General features: G+C 57.5%; 1 protein-coding gene across 2 annotated transcripts in view; it reads right to left on the bottom strand.

The window, feature by feature from the left end:
• Nucleotides 1–21,503, bottom strand: part of PAX7 (paired box 7) — a 121,052-nt gene that overhangs the window by 7,415 nt on the left and 92,134 nt on the right. For both annotated transcript variants that reach the window (XM_075538390.1, XM_075538391.1), the window contains exon 8: nucleotides 2,107–2,353. In XM_075538390.1, coding sequence (XP_075394505.1) covers nucleotides 2,107–2,353 — 247 coding nt within the window. The remainder of the gene's footprint in view (nucleotides 1–2,106; nucleotides 2,354–21,503) is intronic.

Below are 21,503 nucleotides of genomic sequence, written 5' to 3'. Positions count from 1 at the left end.
CGAGCGGGGCACGGGGCTCTGGGTGTGACTAACGCCTGCCTCAGGCCTGGGGCTGCCAAGTCGGTCGCTGGAGTCCCTCTCCAATCTTTATCAAGAGCATGTGTCCCGCTCCACGCCTGGGAACATGGCCTGGGTCAGGGGGTCGCTCAGGGCCTCTCTGGAAACACTCCCATGCACATGGGTGCACCCTGCCCTCACACATGCCTGTGCACTTGCTCCCTACAAACACGCTCTCACACTTTTGTACAGACACACCAACTGTGTGCACTCCCAGTTGCACATCTAAACGCACAGCCACACCTGTGCAACCCTTGGACGTGTAGCCCTTGTGTTTATCATGTGCACACTTGTGCTTACACATGTCCACATACACATGCACCCAGCTCCACACTCAAGCACACATACACGCCCAAATGCACATTTACTCAGTACAAACAGCCATCCATATCAGCACACTCACACAGGTGCACACATGTGTATCAGACATGCTCACATTGGGGTGTGCGCACAACACAGATGTCAAACACAGTCACATAGACACACTGACCAGATGCACACATCTGGTTCACACATGAGCAAACTTTGAGTGAGTTAGGGCCACATACACTCACATGCTAGAGCATGAGTGCCCATGGCATGCATACAAACTGCTCACTTGTACCACATACGTGTATGCCTACAGGTGTCCCCTTGCACGTTTATATACATGTATGTACACTCGCCTGGACAACTACCTGCATATGGAAATACTCAGGCTCCGTGCAGCATCCAATCCACTCACAGGCACCCACGCATATATCTCATAACATATTCACGACACAGGAATTTCCCACATGTATACACGCACGCATGCCAACACACACATGCACAGGAAGGGGCTGTGCTCACAGCTGGAAGGTACAGGCCGGCACAGCTGGCTCTCATTTAGCCATGGAGGCCAAGGCCACAGGAGGAGGCGGGGTCAGGAAGCTGAGGTCATCGAGGGCACGCCAGGGTGGCGACTGAGGGAGAGGATGCCCCGGGGCCTGGAGGTCTGCCCCCCTGGACACACGCCCTTCTGATTAGTTTGACACCAGCAGGTGAGGCCTTTGGCAGGAGGAGGGGCAGGAAAAGGGGTGCTAACCGAGGCTGTGACCTCAGGCTCCTGGTCCCGCCCAGCTTGCCCTGCTGCTGGCCCCATCAATGTCCGTCTGCCAAATTACATCTGGGCCACCCTTTCCAGCCTTCCGTCTGCAGGTCTAGTCTGCCATCCACACCTCCAGGCAAGAAACCAAGGTGGGTGGTGTGGTGGTGGCTTGCCCTTGAGGCTTGCTTGGAGTTTGGGGAAACAGAGGTTGATGGCAGTAGAGGGCAGGATGAAGGGGCTTCTCAGCCCCGGGGTCCCGGCTTCGAACTGCTGCCCCTTCTAGCTACTGAGCACTTGGAAGGAGGCTACTGTGGCTGCAGAAGTGAATCCCTGCGTTTTATTCCACTTTCCCTCCTTTAAATGGAAAAACAGGCCTAAACTGTTTGATTGTTAGAAAAGGTATTATGTTTGCTTAATACCTTTGGATGTGGGTGTCACTTGATGTTTTACCAAGCGGAATACAGACCCAGGGCTTCAGCGAAGCGGAATACGGCGAAGGCTGGTGAGCTGAGGACAGCGCGCTGTTACAGACACAAACCTCACCCTAGTTTCCACCCCGCGCACAAGTACGGGGGCAGAAACGCCTCCATTTCCATATGATGGCACACAGGGATACCATTTTGGAACTGCTGGGTTAAATAAATGTTATTAAAATCATCTGACTTGATTCTTTTCACCTTTCAGAAGGTAGCTTCTAAGGTAAAAAAATAATAATAATAAATAAAACCCAAAAGGCTAATGGCATTTGTATCTGACATTATACCCTCCCGGATGGAGGTGCAGTCAGCCAGGTGGAGACCTGGGTTGGAAACACTCAGGTCAGCCATTCCTCCTTCCAAGGTCTCAGTTTCCCAGTCTGTGAAATGGGTTAAACACCCTACCCCCATCTCCACCCCCCACCCAACGTCGTCCCCTTGCCACCCTCTTCGAATCACCAAGCGGCCTTGGGCCGGGGCAGGGAGGGGCTGGTGCGCACTCACTCTGGCCATACTGGCCATACTGGTAGCCAGCCACTGGGTCCACGCTGTAGCCGGTGGTGCTGTAGGTAGGCGGGCAGTAGGACTGGGAGGTGGGCAGGCTGTCTCCTGGCTTGATGGAGTCGGCCCGCTGGCTGCAGCTCGCAGAGATGGAGGAGGCCGAGTCAAGGCCGCCGTGCAGCGGGGAGATGGAGAAGTCGGCTTGCGGCTGCGGGGGCACCGCGCTGGGGTTGCTCAGAATGCTCATCACCTGTGGGGGGGGGGGGCACAGTCAGTGAGAGGCCGGCTGGTGGGCCAGGGGCTCGGGGTACACCCCCATAGGTCAGGATGCACAGGCACCCTCAGCTGGGCCCGCTCCCTGGAAGTGACTCCAGCATGGAGACCCTCCACGGACCGGGGGCACTTGCTCTCCCGGCCAGGTCCCGACCCACGGAACACCAGGGGCCAGTTGTCATTGGCTGCCCTCAAGTCCATTTTGGTTCCTGGTGACCCCACATGGCATAGAACAGCCCCTCCCCCCCCCACACACACACATGGGGCTGGCTGGACCATCTCCTTTACAGGAACTGATGGCCAGCCATTCTCCCATGCATCCTTGGGATAACTTCACCAGGCCACCTTTGGGGGCTAGCAGTGAAGTACTTAATGATTGTGCTATCAGGGGTTGTCTGCCTCCAAGTCCCCAGGAAACCCCTGTGTGTCTGCTATGCTAAGGAATGAATGCACGGGCTCATTCGTGCTGTCCCTCCAGCAGACAGGGAGCTTCCAGGGAGACCAGAAGTTGTGCCTCCTTCCCCCATCAGACTGAATATGTCCCCATCCTCAAACACAAATATTAGAAGGGGCGTCCAGGCCCAGGGGGCTTCGCCCTGCTTTCCGGGGGCGAGGCACGCTCCACTGATGGTTTTTGGGGACCAAGTTTCTGGCCCTGAAAACACCAAGGGGCACTCCTGATCCTGCCAGCTCCCAGACACCCTTAACCGCCACCCTGATTCCTACTGGGTCCCTAGTGCTGGTTCACTCATGTCGTTTACTTATGCAACCAGTCAGCCTGGATGGCTAAGCTGGCCCCAGCTCTCAGACGGGGACCCTGCAGCTTCGAGGGGCTCTAGAGTCCCCGTCCTGGGGTGAGGACTGCACAGAAGCAGCTCCAGAGCAGCAGGAGCCCAGAGCAAGCACCAGTCAGGCTTCTGTCCAGCCCTCCAGGCGAGAGTTGGGGTGAGGCTGTGCAGGGACAGCAGTCCCCGTGTGCAAGGGCGGCCGGGACTCCTGGTGAGTCCAGAGGGGAGGCAGGAGAGGCAGGTCCTGGCTGCCCTTAAAGAGCTCACCCAGACCTTACTCCTGTCTTATGGGGTGTGGCCCAGGGTGCCCAGTAGGGTGCTGAAGAGCCACATTGCAACCCATGCCACGTTCTCCAAAGCCCCCACACCTGGGCCTTCAAGCACTGTCCCTGGATGTCACAGGCAGTTCGACCCACCCAGCAGTGTTGCCGAGAAAACGCCTGGCTACCTGCTTCCCTAGAGACCGCAGCCAAGAAAGCCTAGCAGATGCATTCTCTTCTGTCACCTGGGTTTGGAAGGTGGGGGACTTCTCTGTTTATCAACCTAGTGAACCTTGTCTCTTCCCACTTTGATTCGTCCTTGCAGTGGGGACTGTGGCAAGGGCATGCGCTTGGGGCAGGGGTCAATGCTGAGCTCTGCCACTGTGTAACCTAAGGGGTCCTCTCCAACTTCTCTGAGTCCCAGTCCCCGGGAGCTGTCATGACGCCGGTGCGTAACTCAGACCACGGCTGGGAGGACAAGGTGAGGGTCAGGGCTTTGCACTAGTCTAACGCAGGGTACGTGCTCCTGAAGCAGTGGGCTGTCTCCCCCAACCCTACCTCTCCCCCTTCCATCTCCCACCATGTAGCTGTTAAGAAATGTGTTCCAACGCAGTCCAGGTCCCTTCAGAGGTGTGTGGGGCAGAGCGAGGGTACCCATTTCTTAGGTGAAGAAACAGACCCACAAAGGGTGGTGACTTCTAAGAGTGAGTCTCAGGATGAGTCAGGGATCTGATCCCACCACTCTTCTCACTCCAGGGACCAGCAGGGGACCAGTTGATTTCTTGGGCAGCTGCTTGCTGGTGGAGGCTGCATGGAGGTGGGTCCCTTCCCTTGGGGGAGAAAAGGGGGTGGGATGGATTCCTCTGGAAAGCCCTGAATAAAGCTCCCTCCCTGACTCCTTCCCTCACAGCTCCCCCTCTGACTGGCCCCTCACCCTCGCACTTGCCCCCACCCCTGTCTCAGGGCCGGCAAGGCTACGGGGCTGGCTTTGGTCTCTTGCAGCTGGTGGCTTTGGGTGGGATGGTAAGAACAGGCAGGAGAGCTGTGTGCGGGAGGAGGAGGAGGATGGCTGGGTGACATCTGATGGCTGTGGGTCACCATGCTTCCCCAGGAAGCAGAGGTGGAGGTATCCCACACTTCCGCCGTGTGCACGTCGGAGACAGGAGTGGGAAGCAGGAGTTGGGGTGGAGGGGAGTGAAGAGGGGTAGGCTTTCTGGGAGGAGGGAGGCTCTGGAGTCAACTAACTGCAGTATCAGATTCTGCTCCAGGGGTGAGACGGCCTGGATTCTCTTCCACTAGGGCCACATCGGGACTATGCCAGGCTACCTGTCAAGTTCCCCATCTAGAACTGTCCACCTAGACTGAGAGAGACCTCCAACACCACCTCCCAACCCTCCAAACGCTCACCCTGATTCCCCTTGAAAGGAAGCTGGGGGCCTAAGAAGGTCAAGGCTGCGGAGGAGACGCTTGGGAGGGCTTGTCAGCAAGGTGGGGCCCACTCTGCTCCTTTCCTCCTGCACATCACCTGGATGCCAGGCCCAGAAAATACATGGGAGCGGGGTAGGCCAAGATGAGGGGCAATCATGGAGAGGAAGATGGGGCATTTGGAAGGGGCCGCGCACAGAGCCCGCCCTCAGCCTGTGAGAAGACAGAACGCAACACCAAGCTACTGCTGAATCTGACCCTGTCACTTAAGAGTTATTGATGGCTCCCCAGTCCTGTCAGCATCTCTCAGCCCGCCCTCTATTTACCTGTCCAAACTCCTCCCACCACTTCCTCCCTCACAGGTTACATTCGTCCCAGCCACGCCAAACTACGTGCAGCTTTCTCACGACACGCTTCCTCTATGTGCTCATTCCACACACACCCCTGCAGTAGCCCCATGAGCCGGCTGGATGGCTGTGTGAGCAAGCTGAGCTGCACACACACACACACACACACACACACATACCATCTTCGCAGCCCCGGGTCCACACTGTGCCTGCTGCCTTGGTACATTTAGAAAAACCCTGGTGAGTTCACGCACATCCATGGAGCAGATATTCCCAGCATCCCTACTCTGAGCCAATCACTGGGGGCACAGAAAAGAGCCATACTGACCTCCCACACCCCCAAGATGCTGCCAGTCTAGTGGAAGAGGCTGACAACACACTTGGAAGCAAATGAATAAGAGAATTCCTGACACTGCGGACAGAGTGCTATGGGGAGAAAGGGGTTGGGTAAGCCAGGGAGTCAGGGTAAGGCTGTCCCAGAGAGATACTGTCCCAGCATGGCCGAGAAGACCCAGCTGTGGAAAATTTAGGCAGAAGGGTTTTCTTTTAAAAATCATTTTATTGGGGCTCGTACAATTCTTATCACAATCCATACATCCATCCATTGTGTCAAGAACATATGTACATTTGTTGCCATCATCATTCTCAAAACATTTGCCTTCTACTTGAGCCCTTAATATCTGCTGCTCATTTTCCCCCTCCCTCTCCACTCCCCACTACTTCATGAACCCTTCATCATTCATAAATGCCCTATGTTTCCAGTTGCTATCTGTTCCTATGTACATCCTCTGGCCTAGTCAGATTTGTAAGGTAGAATTGGGATCATGATAGTGGGAGGGGGGAGAAAGCATTTAAGAACAAGAGGAAAGTTCTGAGTTTTCAGATGGAGCAATCAGCACGTGCAAAGGCCCTGAGGTGGGAGCGTTCCCAGCAGGTTGACAGAACAGCATGGAGGGCCTCAGGGGGAGTGAAACTCCCCGGGAGCTGGAAGGCCTTCTCCAGCCCTTTGTTGGCAGGGGCTTGTGTGGCTTGGGAGGCAGGGGACCCTGCACCATTAACAGACCGCTCAGAAATGGCTCAGGCTGGGGAGCGTTTCCTGTAATGGGATTTGCTCAATGGGATTTGCCCTGGAACATCAAATCAAATCCACATCTGGGGTAGGTGTGAACGGAGGATGTGAGTGTCTGCTGACTCTGAGGCCTGGAGGCCTAGGAATCAAAGGGTCTCCACTCCATCCAACTCCCTGTCTGCAAGCAGAGTGGCTTTCCAGCCCAGGGGACAAGGCCCAAGTGAAGAGGGGAGGGAGGAGCAGCACTTCCTGAGAGAAGGGACCATGGGGACCCGAGCTAACACATTGGTCAGTTGGTTGAATCCTAGCCCCATTCTGCAGATGGGAGTGCCAAGCCACCAGGGAATGGAAAGGCTTACCCAGGGACACTGAGAGCTGAGACTCAGACCCAGACCAGGTCGCACGGGACCCTAGCTGTGTTCATTCCTAGACAAAGGCTGGAGGGGCAGCTTCTAGTGGCCTGGGTCTTATGGGCGTCATTCTCTGCCCCCAGCCGCAGGAAACACTTGCTCGGGGATGGTGGACCCCGCCCGCCGGGGTCTAGAGGCTGCAAACTTTTGAACTTGAGGAAGTCCGGGCTGCTGCAGTAATCCACCCCCTCAAGAATGCTCAGGCCCCTCCCCCGGTGGGTTTTATTTTTTCCCCCTGACCTTGCTTTCACTAATGTATTACTTCTTGGTACTTTACCGTTACTAACTCAAAATCAATACCGACCTCCACATCTGTAAGGTTTTATCTGAAGGCAAATCTTGGGCTGTCCATCAGACTGACTGACAGCCGTCCCTTCCTCTCCTTTCCTGCCCCCCACCCACCGTCCTTGCCCCCCGCCCGGCCCCCAGCCCCTTCCTCCCGCTCTGCTCCAAATCAGCCCCAGCCCAGGCCAGACTAAATCAATAAGGGCCCCGCACCCTTCCTTCCGCCCGCTGGGGAGACGGCTGGTGTCGAGGGCTGGGGGGGTGGGGGTGGGCTGCGCGGGAGCCCCGTGCCAGCCCCCACTTCCACGGGGCTGCTTGCCGCCCCTCCCCCGAGACGCACGCAGGCCCGCTCACTCCCTTACTTTAAACGAAGGGGATGGGAAAAATGTAATTAATTCCCTGCGTTCCTGAGCTGGCCCCGAGGGCCTGGGACTGAGGAGGCTGAGCTGGGAGATCTGCACCCTCTGTGATAACCGAACATGGCTTTGGGAGCGCGGCTGCAATTAGAAGTGGCGATCACCATCACTGGGCTCTGTGGCAGGGGTGGGGCGCAGCGGGGTACAGATGGGAGAGGGCGGCGGTGGCCAGAGATGGGTGAGGTCAGGGTGGGTAAGTCTGCGCATGGAATGGGCGCAAGCAGCAGGCCAACGAGTGGGGACAGAGAGCAGATGGGAGCCCCACTCAAATTGCTGGAGGGGCCCTAAGGTCGTGTGGTGTGTGTGTGTGTGTGTGTGTGTGTGTGTGTGTGTGTGTGTGTGTGTGTGGTGTTGGCATCACCAGGGCAGGGGTAGTCAGGGCTCCCGGACTTCCCTGTGCACGGAGTGGTGGGGCAGGGCCTCTGTGTTAGCATCCGTACTCTGCCTTCTCTAGCTGCGATGCCAGGCCATTCCTCTCACGACCCTCTGTGCCCTGCCTTGGGTTTCTTCATCTCGACAAGGGGAATAGAGCCATGGTGGTGTCGGGTTACGTGTTGGGCTGTGATCCGTGTGGTCGGCATATCAAAACCACCGGAAGCTCAGCTGGAAAAAGACTGGGCTTTCTACTCCCACAGTTAAGTCTTGGAAACCCGCACGGGGCGGCTATGAGGCAACAATGACTCTGAAGGTCCGTGGATAAAGGAGCAGGAGATACTTGCATCCGGACGGCACCCTTCCACCATGGGCCCTCCTCACTCCTAGCTCTCGTCTCTCCCTTCCTTCTCAGCCTCTTCCTCTACCTTGGCTTTCCACAGAATGGGAGAGCAGAGTAGATCACGTGAGGAGCTTTCAGAGGGCGGGGCGCTCGGGGGGAGGGCCTTCAGGGGAAGCTGGGCTCCTTCACGGAGGAGGCCAGCACACAGTGGGTGCTTTCTCCATGAAGAACCGCTCTGGCCCCACAGTGAGCCAGGCCACAAAGGGAGCCTGGGTGTGAGCCTTAGGGGCGAGTCGCCTGTCCTCTCCCTCTCTGGGCTGCATACGCTCACGGGGGGGGGGGGGGCTTTCAAGGACCCCCAGATCCTAGGAGGGAATCTGTGTAGGCTCCCAATCTAGGTTACTGCCCACCCTTCCCACAGCACACCCTGCACGCAGGAGCCCACCCCTGCCCACACCTCCCATCTGAACCCACTCAGAAGGCCTTCTGCCTGGACCGTTCAATTGCTTTCCCTCAAAAACCACGGGCAGCCTCATGCCCCCGCTTTGCTTAGACTCATTAGCACAGCCCTGTTCCAGCGAGCCCAAATGCATGTGCAAAATCTGGAAGGAACTTGGGAATCGACTCCTTTTCACTGGGGGGGAAACTGAGTTTCAGGGAGAATGAGTGGGTTGATGCGTACAAGACACATGGCGAGCTAAGGGCAGGGGCCTAGCAGGCCGACGGTGCTCTCTCTGCATCTCCGGCTCATTTCCACACCCTGTGGCCCTGGTCCTGGTTTGAACGGGACAAAAGGACCAAACGGCTTGGTACAGAGAACGCTTTTGTCCCTAAGCCTCAGAACCCACCCACCACCTTGCTGAATCCCTCCCACCCTCACCTTCCAGAAGGGGCAGAGAAGGTGGGATGTGTGGGAGGCAGCCAATGCCCACTGTTAGGGAGAGAAAGAGGGGTGAGCCTGCCAGCACTGAATCCACTGCCAGGACAGAAGGAAACGCATCTCTAGGGACCAAGAGCCACACAGGCTCAGAGCTGGAGCTCGTGGCTTGACCTGTTCCCAAGAGGTCTGGGGAGCCCCATGGGGCAGGATGAGGCTGGGGACACTGCATGGGAAGAGGCAGCTCCACAAAGGATTGTCCACTCCGTCTCTGCTTCTGTGTCTTGACTGCCCAGTGGCCCCAGCCTGTGACTACGTTGACCTGAGAGCCTGGGCATCAGTATGCCAAAAGCACCCCAGGTGATGTGCTGCTAGTGTGCAGTCCCATGTGAGAAGTACTGCTCCCAGAGTATCATGGATAGTACTAGCACACACACGCACACACACCTCTGTCTCCACACCTATGAAGACAAAGACACAACATGCACTAGGCACATGTGCCTGCAGACAGGAACGCACACGGCGTCATCCAGACCTGCCAACACCAACATACAAAGACTGGGAGACACAAAAAACTGTGTGCGCGCAATACACACCCACACGTTCACCCCACATCCACACACTCCCAGATGCACACATGCCCACACACAGCCTCATGCCTCCACACGCATGCTGGCTCCAAATACAAGCTGGAGTATTCGCATGCACCTCCTCTACCCCCCAATGCTACGCAGGCACACATCACACAAATGCGCTCCCCCCCCCCCACCCTCACTGCAGCCCGGTCCCAGCTCCATGCTGGGATTAGTGCTAGCGAGAAATCACCCACCCAGGCAGCTGGCCACCCCCTCTCCCCCTCTCTCTTTCTCAATTCTCCGCTAAGAGGATCTGGGCCCCCTCCCCTCCCTCTGCCCCCTGTGGACAGCGGTAATGGGCTTCGGGTGCTGACTTGGAGCTTCCAAACAAGATTTCCTGCAGGTCTCCTGCCCCCCCCCCACCCCGCCCCTGCCTTCCATCTCTTGGCTGTGGCTCTCACTCCCCACCCCCTCCACCGCCAATAACTCACACAGAAGCCCTGCACCAACCAGGAGACGGGGGTGGGGTGGGGGCTAAAGATGACCAGCAAGCTCCCCTCCACACCACCACCTCCAGCCCCGAGCCCCTTCCCCACTCTGCCATCATTCCCAGGTCCTCCCTGAGGGTGGCAGCTGCCCTGTTCCTGCTCAAGCAAGAACCTTACAGCTTGAAAAGCACCTCTCCTTAAAGCCCACCATGCAACACCATAAGTCCATTCTTTGCAGGGTGACACCGAGGCTTGGCAGCTCCGGGGTTTCATGTGGGGAATGGGAGCCAGGACTGGGGCAGCAAGACACACCTCCTGACCTCTAGCCCAGGGTGCTTGCCCTGTGCCTGCCTGCCAGCTTCATCAACCACAGAAGGCTCGGAGTCGCTCACGGCGTGTGTGTGCGCGGGCATGTGTGGGTACTGCATGGGAAACACTGTGTGCAAGAATCGTGTGTGGGCATGTACATGCGCATGGCAGTCGCATGCCTGCATGTGTGTGCTGTGTGTGTGCATGTCTGTGAGCATGATGCGTGTGCATGTGTGAGTTCTGTGCGTGATGATCTGGTGATGGTCTGTGAATTGTGAGTACTGTGTGCTTACAGGCATGCATGCATGCATACTCAAACACTTACTGCCAGTGATTCAATTCTGACCCATGGCCACCTTATGGGACAGAGTAGAACCGTCCCTGTGAGTGTCTGAGACTGCACATGTTTATAGGAGTAGAAAGTCTCCTCTTTGTCCCCAGATGCCACCAGGGGTTCACACACACGTGATGATGTGCATGTGTGAGTACTGCATGTTCACATGTAAGCCCTGTGTGCAAATGGGTGAGTATTGTTGATATGTGCAGGCATGAGATGACTGCACTGGTGTCTATTCGTTCATGTCCTGTGTGGCTCCCAAGTTGATGCCCTCTTTGGGAGTATCAACAGGGGCACCTAAGGGACTTGGTTTGACCATAGACTAAGATCTCTGACCGGGATGGGGTCATCTCTGATCAGGTCATCTCTGCCTTCCGTGTGGGAGGTCGACATCTCATCCCTGGAAGTACTCAGGAGACAGGTTCGGTTTGATTGGAGAAGAAGGTAGCGGGGAAGGGAAGCATTTCTGAAACTGCGGTGCAGGGATTTGGTTAAGACTAAAAAGAACGCCCGAGTGTGTGGGGGAGAGATTCTGAAAGGCCAGGTGAAAAGGCCGTGCTGTAAACCTTACACCGAGCCCGCCGTGGCCCGCCTTCCGCCCTGGGCATCGCTCTCCTGTAGCCACTTCTTCTTTGGATGCGTCTAAGAGCTGCCTGGGCCAACCTGGCATCTTATTCCCAGTCCCTGGCACACAGTAGGTGTCAGACAAACACTAGTTGAGTGAGTGAGTGGATGCGTGTGTCTGTTTACACCTGGCGCAGAGTTACTTGAGTGGCATGTGTGCACAGAGGGGTTTGTGACACACCAGTACTTTCTCCTCAACACACGATGTCCTTGGGGGCTTAGCTGAACACTGTCTGGAAGGAGAGGGATGGACAAAATTTCTTCCCACTCGCTGCTCAGAAAGTTCAAGAAACTCTGATTCTCTCTCTCTCTGTCTCTCTCTCTCTCATACACACACACACACACACACACACACACACACACACAATTTCCAGTGTTTAGGCTACAAGACGCCAATGTCCAAGTACATGGAAACATGTAGAAATCTCTGGGCATATTGGAGGGGGGCTTTTGGCTGTCCTCTCCCTGGTTGGACCCTGGGTTGGCACCATCGAAGGGGGTCTGCAGGTTTGCAGACCCGGGGTGGGCGCTGGAGTTGGAAAGGGACAGGAGGATTCCGGGACCATCTCTGATCTTGAGATAAGTGGCGGGCAGGGGATTAGAGCTGCCTCGAGAGGGCATGGCGGCGGCGGGGCTGGGGAAGGAAGGGACTGATCGCCAGGAAAGATATGACTATTTAAAGATAATGATTGCATAAATTTAATTAGCACACTTTCACGCGGCAAATGGCCGTTTTGTAATTAATGTATCTGGCCTTACTAAGCATGAAAGATCCCATCTCCTCCCCCTCCCCGGCACGCTCCCCCTCCCCTGCGGCCCTAATGAAAGACAGAGAGCAAGTGACAGAAGCAGTTTGTCAGAGGCTCCAGGTGTCAGGGTCCTAATTGGCCGAGCTGAGGGGAGGACAGGGAGGCGGGGAGGGGTGAGGAAGGACCGAGGGAGCCTCGGCCCCAGCCCAGGCTGGCAGAGGAGGAGGAAGGGGAGGACTGGGCTCAATGTACCCCCAACCCTGCGTGTGGGGGGGGTCCCCCCTCAGTAATTGCTGGAGATGAGGACGCAGATTGGCCATGGCAGGGACTGAGTGGTGGCAGGGAGGCCTCGTTAGTACCTGGGCAGGCAAGCTGGCACACATCACGATGCGTTAGGGACTCGGAGCCCTGATAGCTCAGACCTCGCTGGCCCGCTCCACAGGGCCATGTCTCTCAAGCAGAATGCAAGAAGGAAAGGAAGGGAGGAGCCTCAGTTTCCCCTTCTATGAAATGGTCCCTAGTTAATGAGAGGCTCCAATGGAAACTGCCTAGGGCTCTCAGGCACTAAGAACCTACTGGGTGTAGCCAGCGTGGCCAGCCACACCTCATCACACCTGGCAGAAGGACATTGTTCTCAGGTGCTCGTTTTCACCTCTTACCCTTGGTGGGGTCCCACTAGGATTTGCTGACAGCTTCCACAGGGGGGTCAGCGTCAGATATCATCTCAGATGCTATGAAAGTTGAGCCTAGGGTGTTCTTTTCACAGATCAGGAAACTGAGGTTCAGGAAATCATTTACCCAGGGCTACCGATTCATAGAGAGCTTGGATGGCACAGGGCTTACACATTGGGCTGCTAACACAAGGTCAGCGGGTTGAAACCCCCGGCAGCTCCTTGGGAGAAAGGCAGTCTCTCCTGAAGGCAGTCTAAGAAACCCCGAGGGGCAGTGCCACTTCAACTGCAGGGTCACGAGAAGCCAGACTCTCGACTTGATGGCAATAGAGAGAAAGAGATGGTGACAGACAGACCTGGGACTTGAACCCAGAAGGTGGTGACTCCAAAGCTGACTCTCTTTCTGAGCATGGATCTAGAGGACCCACAGCAGCCCACCCTGGTAGCCTTTCCTTCTCCCTCAAAGCCGTCCACTGCAAGGGGCAATGGGACTCACTGGCTCTGGATTACAACCTCTTTGTCTGGTGGGTCTAGCCATAAATTATAATCATGCCCCCAAAGTTAGGGCCACCTGGTTCCCCATGGGGTGATAGGATTGGGGGGACCGTGTTGAGCTGCCGAGTCTACCCCTGTGCCATTCCTATCTCAGGTCTGTGCCTAGGGTGACCTTGCCACCCCCACCAGTGACACTCCTCTGCCTGCACCCCACTGCTGCCAGTCTCAGTGGTGGCACAGGCCCCGATAAGCTCAGCCCTGGCTGGCTTTCTCTTCAGAAGGCAGGACAGGGAGGCCTTGGAGACCGCCTCGGCCGGTGGACAGGGGCCAACCAGCCCTCGCCCTGACCAAATTCAATTTCAAAGCTTAATGAGTTTGCAGAGGAGCGGGTGAGCTTGCTGACGCCACTCCTTGCCGGCTGGGTGGTTAGCGGCCGGGCCAGCGAGCACGCAGCGGCCCGACCAGGGAGAGCCCTGGGCTCCATCGAGAGTGGCGGGGGACACTGAGCGAGTGAAAAATGTCAGAGCAAATTGCTCTTGACAGCATTAATATCTGCACCTCATAGCAATAATTACATGTAAATAAATAGCAAAATCACACTCAGCCGGAGGCAGCTCAGGGAGGCCAGACGCTGCTAAGGACCAGCTGGGGACCCGGCATGCTCTGCTCCATCCTGTGCTCTGCTCCTCGGCGGCTCGGCCACCCCTCTCCCCCCTTGACCATATTTCCTCTCCACCAGGGGCCCAGGATCCCAGACACTGCGATTAAACCGGAGGGGAAAACCTTTGGGCTCCCAGTCTTCTCAGGTATAAATATAAACAGCTGGACCCAGCATCCTCCCAGCTGGCCTCTCCTTTCTCCCTGGGTGTCTTCTCACATCTCCAGGTCTCTATAGAGAGATGCCTCTGAAATCCACACATCTACCCTGACCTCCATCCCAATTGCCTATTGAACTTGACCTCCACACACCCTCCCCAGCCCTGACCGCCCCCTGGACGCCCTGCTTTGGTCTCTGATTCCCCTGGACACCACCACACTTCCCCTTCCCCTTGATCCTCAGACCCAACACCCAAGCAGCCACTGTGTGCGGCGCAGAGGCCCAGGCTGGACTCGGTACACCTCCTGGGAAGCCATCTAGACGTGGTGCTGATGTGCCACGCCGCTATCCTCCAGCAAAGAGAGGCTCATACGTGCACCCGTATCGTAAAGAGAACATAGGAAACTCTGCACCGAACTCACTCCTCCCACCCCTCACGGGCCTTGGGGAACACACGCAATACCACCAGGGATTCCTGGGAGAGAAGTTTGAGAAGCCCCGCGTGTCCCAGGTGGTCATCTCTGAGAGGTCACCAAGGCCTGGGAGGCAACTGGCAACTACCCGTAAATTGTACCTCTTGCTGCTGCATGCGTGCGGAGGCCTATGAGCCACCGGGGCAACAGCGGTAAAGAGCTTGTGTTTCCTACCTATCGGCCACTCCGTGGCCGTCTGCTTCTGTCAAGATGGACAGCCTTAGAAACTGACAGCAGCGGCTCCACTCTGCCCTGTTTACAGGATGGCCACGACCCTGACAACCTTGGGTGTGCTTGTGGGGGAGAGGTCATGGCATCACTTGGTTTGTTCCATGGGGCTCTGGAGGCAGTGCCAGCAAGGACCATGACATATCCACTTAGTGCCTGGCCGAAGCCTGGGGGTGGGGGGGTTTGAGGGAGGAGAGAAAGACACTGAGCAGAAGGAAAGCCCTAGAGGAGGACGCTGCCCTCCCCCCGCAGGGAGGTGACACAACTCAGAATACTGCTTTACTACGCCACGGGCTGCCTCTGCTCCAGGAAGCCGTGGGGCGGATCCTGCTGTGTCCCCAGGGCTGTCAGGACCACGGCCCCTGGGAAGCTGCGTGTCAAATGGGCACATTTGGAAACCCAAGTGCTTAACTGTCTGCGGCACCCCCAGGGGCTCCTAGTATACTTGGCATGCCTGCTGCCACTGATCCTGGCCCATAGCAACCCACTAGGGTAGAGTGGGACCATCCCATAGGATTCCCAAGGCGGTACCAGCCGGCCACATCTGGAAGCAGACTGCCAGAGCGTTCTCCCAAGGAGCATCTGGTGGGTTCAAACTGGTGACCCTTTGGTAAGCAGCTGAATGCTTAGCCGCCGTGCCACAGGGCTCCTGTTACACGCGGTGGGCGAAATTCAGGTTTCATTCTCCCCTCCTCATTCGGGCCCAGCCTCCCTCCTACTCCCCGCTGGCTCTCAAGAAACATCCCCCTGGGAAGGAGGTGCGCAGACGGCCCTTGTGAGACTGCCTCGCCTGCCAGCCTCACCCACACAGAGCAGGGAACGCGTCTCCATTCTTCACAAAACAAATATCTTCTCTGGAGCAGCCCCTGCATCCGACACCTCCTTGTTTAGCTCACTGACTAATCCACTTATCGAGGATAAAGAGCCTGTGAATCCTCATTTGATAAAGGCAGCTGAAAAATTAGCAAAAAACGTGCCCACGGCTCGACAGAGCAAACAAACAAGAGGCTGGGGACGGCTTCACAGAGATGTTGGCGTGGCTCAGTCCTGGGGCCTGGCAGAGAGGCGGAAGGAAATGGGAGTTCTGCTGGGAAAGGGGGCTGGGCAGGGAGGGAAGGGTGCCCCTACCCCACTCCACACTACATGGATCCCAGCTCCAGCGTGCTCAATGCCAATCCAACTCCGTGCCCCTGACAGGGAACGCACTTCTTTAAGTTAACCAGTCACAATCCTAGCACAGAATCCCGGGGTGATGAAAAGTCACCATACTTGGCAGCGGACTCCAAAGATGGAGGTTTGAGGCACAGGCTAGCAATCTACACAGGCTAGCAAGAACACAGGCTAGCAATCTACATTCCCCAAAACCCACCCATGGGAACCCTACAGAGCACAGTTCGACTCTGACACCCATGGGGTGGCCCTGGGTCAGACTTGGCTCCGGAGCACCTGGTTGGGACAGTCCTAGCTCTGGTTTCCCTTGTGCTTACTTCATGCCAGGGAGCGTGCTACGTGTTTGTGTGTGAACTCTTTGATGCTTCAAGGCAGTCCTGGGAAGGAGGTGCTCCTAACTGGGGCCCACGTTTGACAGATCAGGAAACAGAGTCCCAGAGAGGTCAAGTCATTTGCCCAAGATAACAGCCAGTCCCCACTGCCCTGGATTGAGGTAATACTCTCCAACCGTGATCGACTCTCACTCAACCACAGTCCCCGACCGCTGAGCACACCCCCTTAACCTCCTAGCCTCGATCCCAGCTGTGCATTCAACCATCCGAGGGCCTCCCCACCGCTCTGCATGGGACCCCCAATGGTTTGCAGGCAAGTGCCCCTCCCACACAACTGAAAGTGTGGGAGTTAATCTCACGTGCCCCGGGTCCACCATTTGTGATTTTGTGGTCAGGACTACGAGGGCCTCCCAGGACTTCTCCCAAGGAGCCCCAGCACTTGGCTGACACCGAGGGCAGGCTTATAGATACCACCATGCTGACAGGAGAGCAGAGACAAACTCAGTGCTTAGCCATGGACAACTGGCTCACCAGAGGACAGGGTTCATGTTGTCATGGGTGTTTTTTGTGGGACAGGGGAATGCGGCACTCTTCTCTGCTCCTGATGAGAGGTCCAGGTCAGGGCCTGTGCTGCCCATCCACCCGCTAGCTCTGACTTGGGGAGGAGAGGCTGGTCCCAGGCTGAGAGGTGGGGACATTAATCACAGGAGAGCACCTGTCAGGGTGGCATCTGGAACTAAAGGGAAACACTCTGAGGAAGGGCAGGACTTCTCACCCCGGGCTCAGGGGCCCTGGGACCAGCCTGGGCCACACCAGGAGGCCAGGGCTTGGGGCTCGGCATCTGGGCTCCAGCCTGGGAAGCCCCTGCCACAGGAACCTGGACCGGGGTAGGAGCAGAGATGAGGGAAGGTGACTGACTCTGGCAAATGATGCTGTTGGGAGGATAGGGGAGGGAGCTCTGGTAGTATAGTGCTCCTCGAGCTGTTAACCTCAGGGTTGGCAGTTCAAACCCATCAGCTTCTTCTCCACAGGAGAAAAAATGAGGCCATCTACCCCTGTAAAGATGTTAAGTCTCAGAAACCCAAGGGGGCATGCATCGGAATCTACTCAATGGCAGTGGGTATCTTTTGGACGTCTGCTAACAGGGGAAACTGAGGCCCGGGGCACCACATTCCTTCCTTCCCCATGGCCTCACAGCTAGGACTTGGTAGGGTAGGTATGCAAACTCAGCTACAACTGATGGGAGAGCCCAGACCTCCATTTCTTCCATCTCTAGCTCTGTGCTTGCCCCTTCGGCTCTGGGGTCCTGCATCCTACCTGGCTCCTCAGCAGTCGAAGCTCCCTCTCTCCTCCTTCTCCTAGGGATTGTCCCTCCAGGGTGGTCTCTGCCTGTCCCTGGCTCTGTGCCTCTCTCTGTGTCACCCTGTCTCTGTCTTTTTGTCTCTCTGTCTCGCTCTCCCTCTGCCCTTCTGTATCCCTCCCATTCCCGGTGCTTTTGAGTCTCACCTCTGCCTACCTCCCTTCTATCTACCAGGATCTCCTGTCCTGGTCAGCTGGTTTGTCTGTCCCCTTCCTTGTCCCTCTGCCTGCCCACCTCCAAAAGGAGGTCCCTCTCTAATCAGGCAGAGGAGCTTAGTGTACCAGGGTAGAGCTCACCATGCTGACGCCCTGCCAGGCAACCTGGGTACCAGCCGCACATCCTGGTCTATCTGGTTATCAGCACAGCGCAGGGCTGGGGAAGCCTTCAGCCAACCTCCTCGCTGCCCAGCCTCCTCAGGCCGGAGGGGCTTCAGCAAAGCCCCTTCCCCTCCCAACCCCTCTCCTTTCTCACTCCTCTGCTGGCCAATGTAGTCCGATGCTTTGTCATTGCAGGGGGAGGGGCACGATGAGGTCTTCTGAGCCCTGCTGGAACTTCCAGTGGGCCTGAGGTTTGAGCTCCAGTATTCCTCCTTCCTCTGAACTTGCCACTCCGAATCTGTACAATGGGCTCCATCCACCATGGTCCTTGGGAGTTCGTGGACATGGCTAAGAAGGGGGCTGCCTTGTGGCCTGCTGAGTTCTGAACCAACGGGCATGCCGTTCTCGAAGGCACCATGACTCTGGAACAGCAGCCCTGCTCCTGTGGGGTCCGCAGCCGGGGGCCGTCAGGACAGCAGCCCCACCCCCCACCCCAGAGGCCAGGGGTGGGAGGATGGAGCTGGTTAGGGTTGGAGTCAGCACCCAGGGGCTCTAGAAAGAAAGGGTGCTTGAGAGTTTGAGGCGGGGAAGGTCTGTGTGAGGGAGGGAGCGCGGGCCCTCTGCCCCGGGGCATCACGTCTCAATTTCAGCCTGGATATGTCCTCTTTGCGATAAGACACTTGCCAGCGCCCTCATGGGACCTTAATCCTGCCACTCGGCAGGTCAGAGACCCCTGGTCTGACAAGAAGGTCGAATTCATTTGGCCCTGAGCCAGTGCCACCAGCCATCCCCAGGGGGGCAGCAAGCTGAGTCCGGAACTCTCTCTCTCTCAGGTCCCCAGAGGAACCCAGTCCTCTAGCCCCTCCACTCCTACCCAGCTGGATGGAGGGAACGATGCTGAGGAGGCCTTTGGCAGAGAATGCCTGGGGCCACAGGCCCTCCCCGGCTCAGCCTGACACCCCCCACCTCTGGAGGCATCTGTGTCATGGTGTCCTGCTCACTATCTCTTGGGGGGGGGGGGCAGCTGGTGTCCTCCGAGCACAGGGCCAGGCTCAGGGGAGACTCTCAGAGGGCATCCAGTATTATGAGGCCCTGCTGTGCGCTGCCACCCCACGGGCCAGTTTGTCCTTACCATGGTGGGTTGTATGTGTCTATGATTCGGGAAGCTAGGCCACCCACCAGTATTTCAACGGCCAGCAGGGGCACCCCGGCAACAGGCTTCAGCAGAGCTCCCAAACTACAACAGACTAGGAAGAAAGGACTGGCGATTTGCTTTAGAAAATTAGCCGAGGGAAACCTAACGGGGCACAAGAGACTCGTGGTGCTGGGGGCTGGTGCTCCGAATGCAGTGTGGCCACAACCGCCACAGAAACGACCCTGCAGGTTTCCCTCTGCTGCGCGTGGTTCCCACGGACTAGAGGTGACATCAGTAGGTGCTGGGCACTCAGAGGCCAGCAGCAGAGAGAGATCTCAGGGGGCAGACCCTGGGGGAGAGCAAGTGACCTGAGATGAGACCCGGAGAGGCATAGGCTGGCGAAGTGAGGCTGGGAGAGTGCGGATGTTCTAGACAGCAGCGGGAGAGGCTGCCCCGCGGGCCCTGAGAAGACCAGGAATGGACGAGGGACCCCGGAGGAAGCCGGTGGAGCAGCTTCCCAGTTTTACTCCCCAGTGTGGCTGCGTAGCTAGCTGGTTCCTGGAGGAGTCTGGGGACAGCTGGGGCAGCAGGGACCCGAGCCCAGACCTGAGAGTTGCCCAGACAGCTCCCCATTTGGGGGGCAGCCGGCCCACACGCTCCCGGCCCGGGCAGGAGGAATTAAGCAGGCCGCTGAGCCGAGCACGGCCTTATCTCGGGGAGACAGTTGTTGGGAATCACTTTGACTGAGTGGTTTTGTCTCCCCGCATTTTCCACTGCCAGGCGGCCTCGGGCCATGGATCAAAGGCATGGCGGCAGCGGTGGCAGTGGAGCTTGGGGAGGGGCCGTGGCGGATCCGGCCTGGCGATCGCCACCCCCACCCGCTGCCGTCCCCACCGCCTCGGACCCTGGTCAGCTCGGCCTCTGTCAGCGCCAGGTGCCCCTGCCACTGAGCCCACCCCTAGCAAGCTGGGCAGACCCCAGAGACCCCTGAGATCTAGGACAGGAGAAACGGGAAAGGCGGATGTGATGGGAAGGGGACCAAAACGGGGTGGGGGGCTGAAGATGGAGAAAAGGGTGTTTGCTGGGGGGGCTGGGAGAAGAGGAAGGGAGAATGAAAGAGATTAGGGAAAGGGAAGAGAGAGAGGGGCAGGGGTAGAAAAAGTGGGGGGCCAGGAAAGCCCCAGGGGGAGGGGAAGAAGCAAGGTTCTAGGCTTAGGAGAGAGTCAGTCAGTGAGGTGGGTCAGAGGTTGGTGGGTGGTGGTGGGCAAAGGGGGAAGGGTGAGGCTGGGGTACTAACAGGGAGGAGGAAATGGAGCTAAAAGGGGAGAGAAGGGCAGGGGAGTGTCAAGCTGAATGTACCACAACTCACAGTGACCCTACAGCACAGAGTAGACCGCCCCTGGGGTGTCACCTTCAGGGGCACCCATGGACCGCCGGGTCACTTTGCCCATGCAGCTGGTGGCAGGCTTTATGATGGCAGCTGAGCTAAACCTGTGGGCCACACAGGCTCCTGAACTGGGGAGCCGGTGGAAGAGAGGGGCAGTGGGAGGACAGAAGGGGGGGGCTGAGAGAGTGTTCAGGTGACTCTCTGATCAGCTGGGTCCCCCAAGAGGAAGCTCTGGACTGAGGGGCAGGATAAGAATGGAGGAGAACAGAGGCAGGGAGGTGGGTTGGAGCAGGGTGGGCTGGCCTCTGCCTGCAGGCTTATCACCTTCCAACACGGGCCTGGCCCTCTGCTCATAGAAAGAGCAGAGGCCCAGAGTGGGGGGACATGACAGAGCCCAGCTGCCCAGGGGTTAGGGGTGGCATTCGCGGCCTAACCTTCCAGGTGGCTCCAGAGCACGGGTGTTCCCAGAACCCCCGAGAGGAGCCTTCCTCCCATCATGACCCCTTAGCAGCAGCCCTGTGGCTCAGGACACCTGTCCCCTCTGCCAAAGGTGCTGGAGGAAAGCTCACAGCTGGAGAGAGGGCCTGGACCTGAGGGGGCCACAGGGATGGTCAGGAGAGCGGGGAAGCCTTGGGGCTGAGGTCAGGGTGGGGCAGGAATCCAGAGGGGGGAGTGGAGAAGTAAAAGAGCATGGTTAGGGGGAAAGCTGAGGCGTGATGGCTGTCTGATCTCACGGAGGGGCTTGGAGCCTCAGCAACACCGTCGGCAAGTGGCGACCCCATATTCTAGGAGGGGCCCTGGTTGGCACAGGTGGTTAGGTGCTCAACTCCTGGCTAAAAGATAGGTGGTCTGAAGCCGCCCAGGGGCGCCTTGGAAGACAGACCTGGTGAACTACTCCCAGAAGTTTCCGCGCAAAGCAGACCATTCCGGGCCTCTGCCAGAAGGCTGTGTGGTGATCGCAGGAGATGACCCACGGAAAGGGCTCAGCACAGCGTGTAAGCAGCAGTGCTCACGAATGTTTCAGCTGTCATTGTCATTGAATCCGGTCGGTCTAATCACACCAGTACT

Source organism: Tenrec ecaudatus, chromosome 1 (genome assembly GCF_050624435.1).
Source record: "Tenrec ecaudatus isolate mTenEca1 chromosome 1, mTenEca1.hap1, whole genome shotgun sequence".
Lineage (NCBI taxonomy): Eukaryota > Metazoa > Chordata > Mammalia > Afrosoricida > Tenrecidae > Tenrec > Tenrec ecaudatus.
Note: the sequence above shows the minus strand (reverse complement) of the source record. Positions and strands in the feature narration are given on the sequence as shown.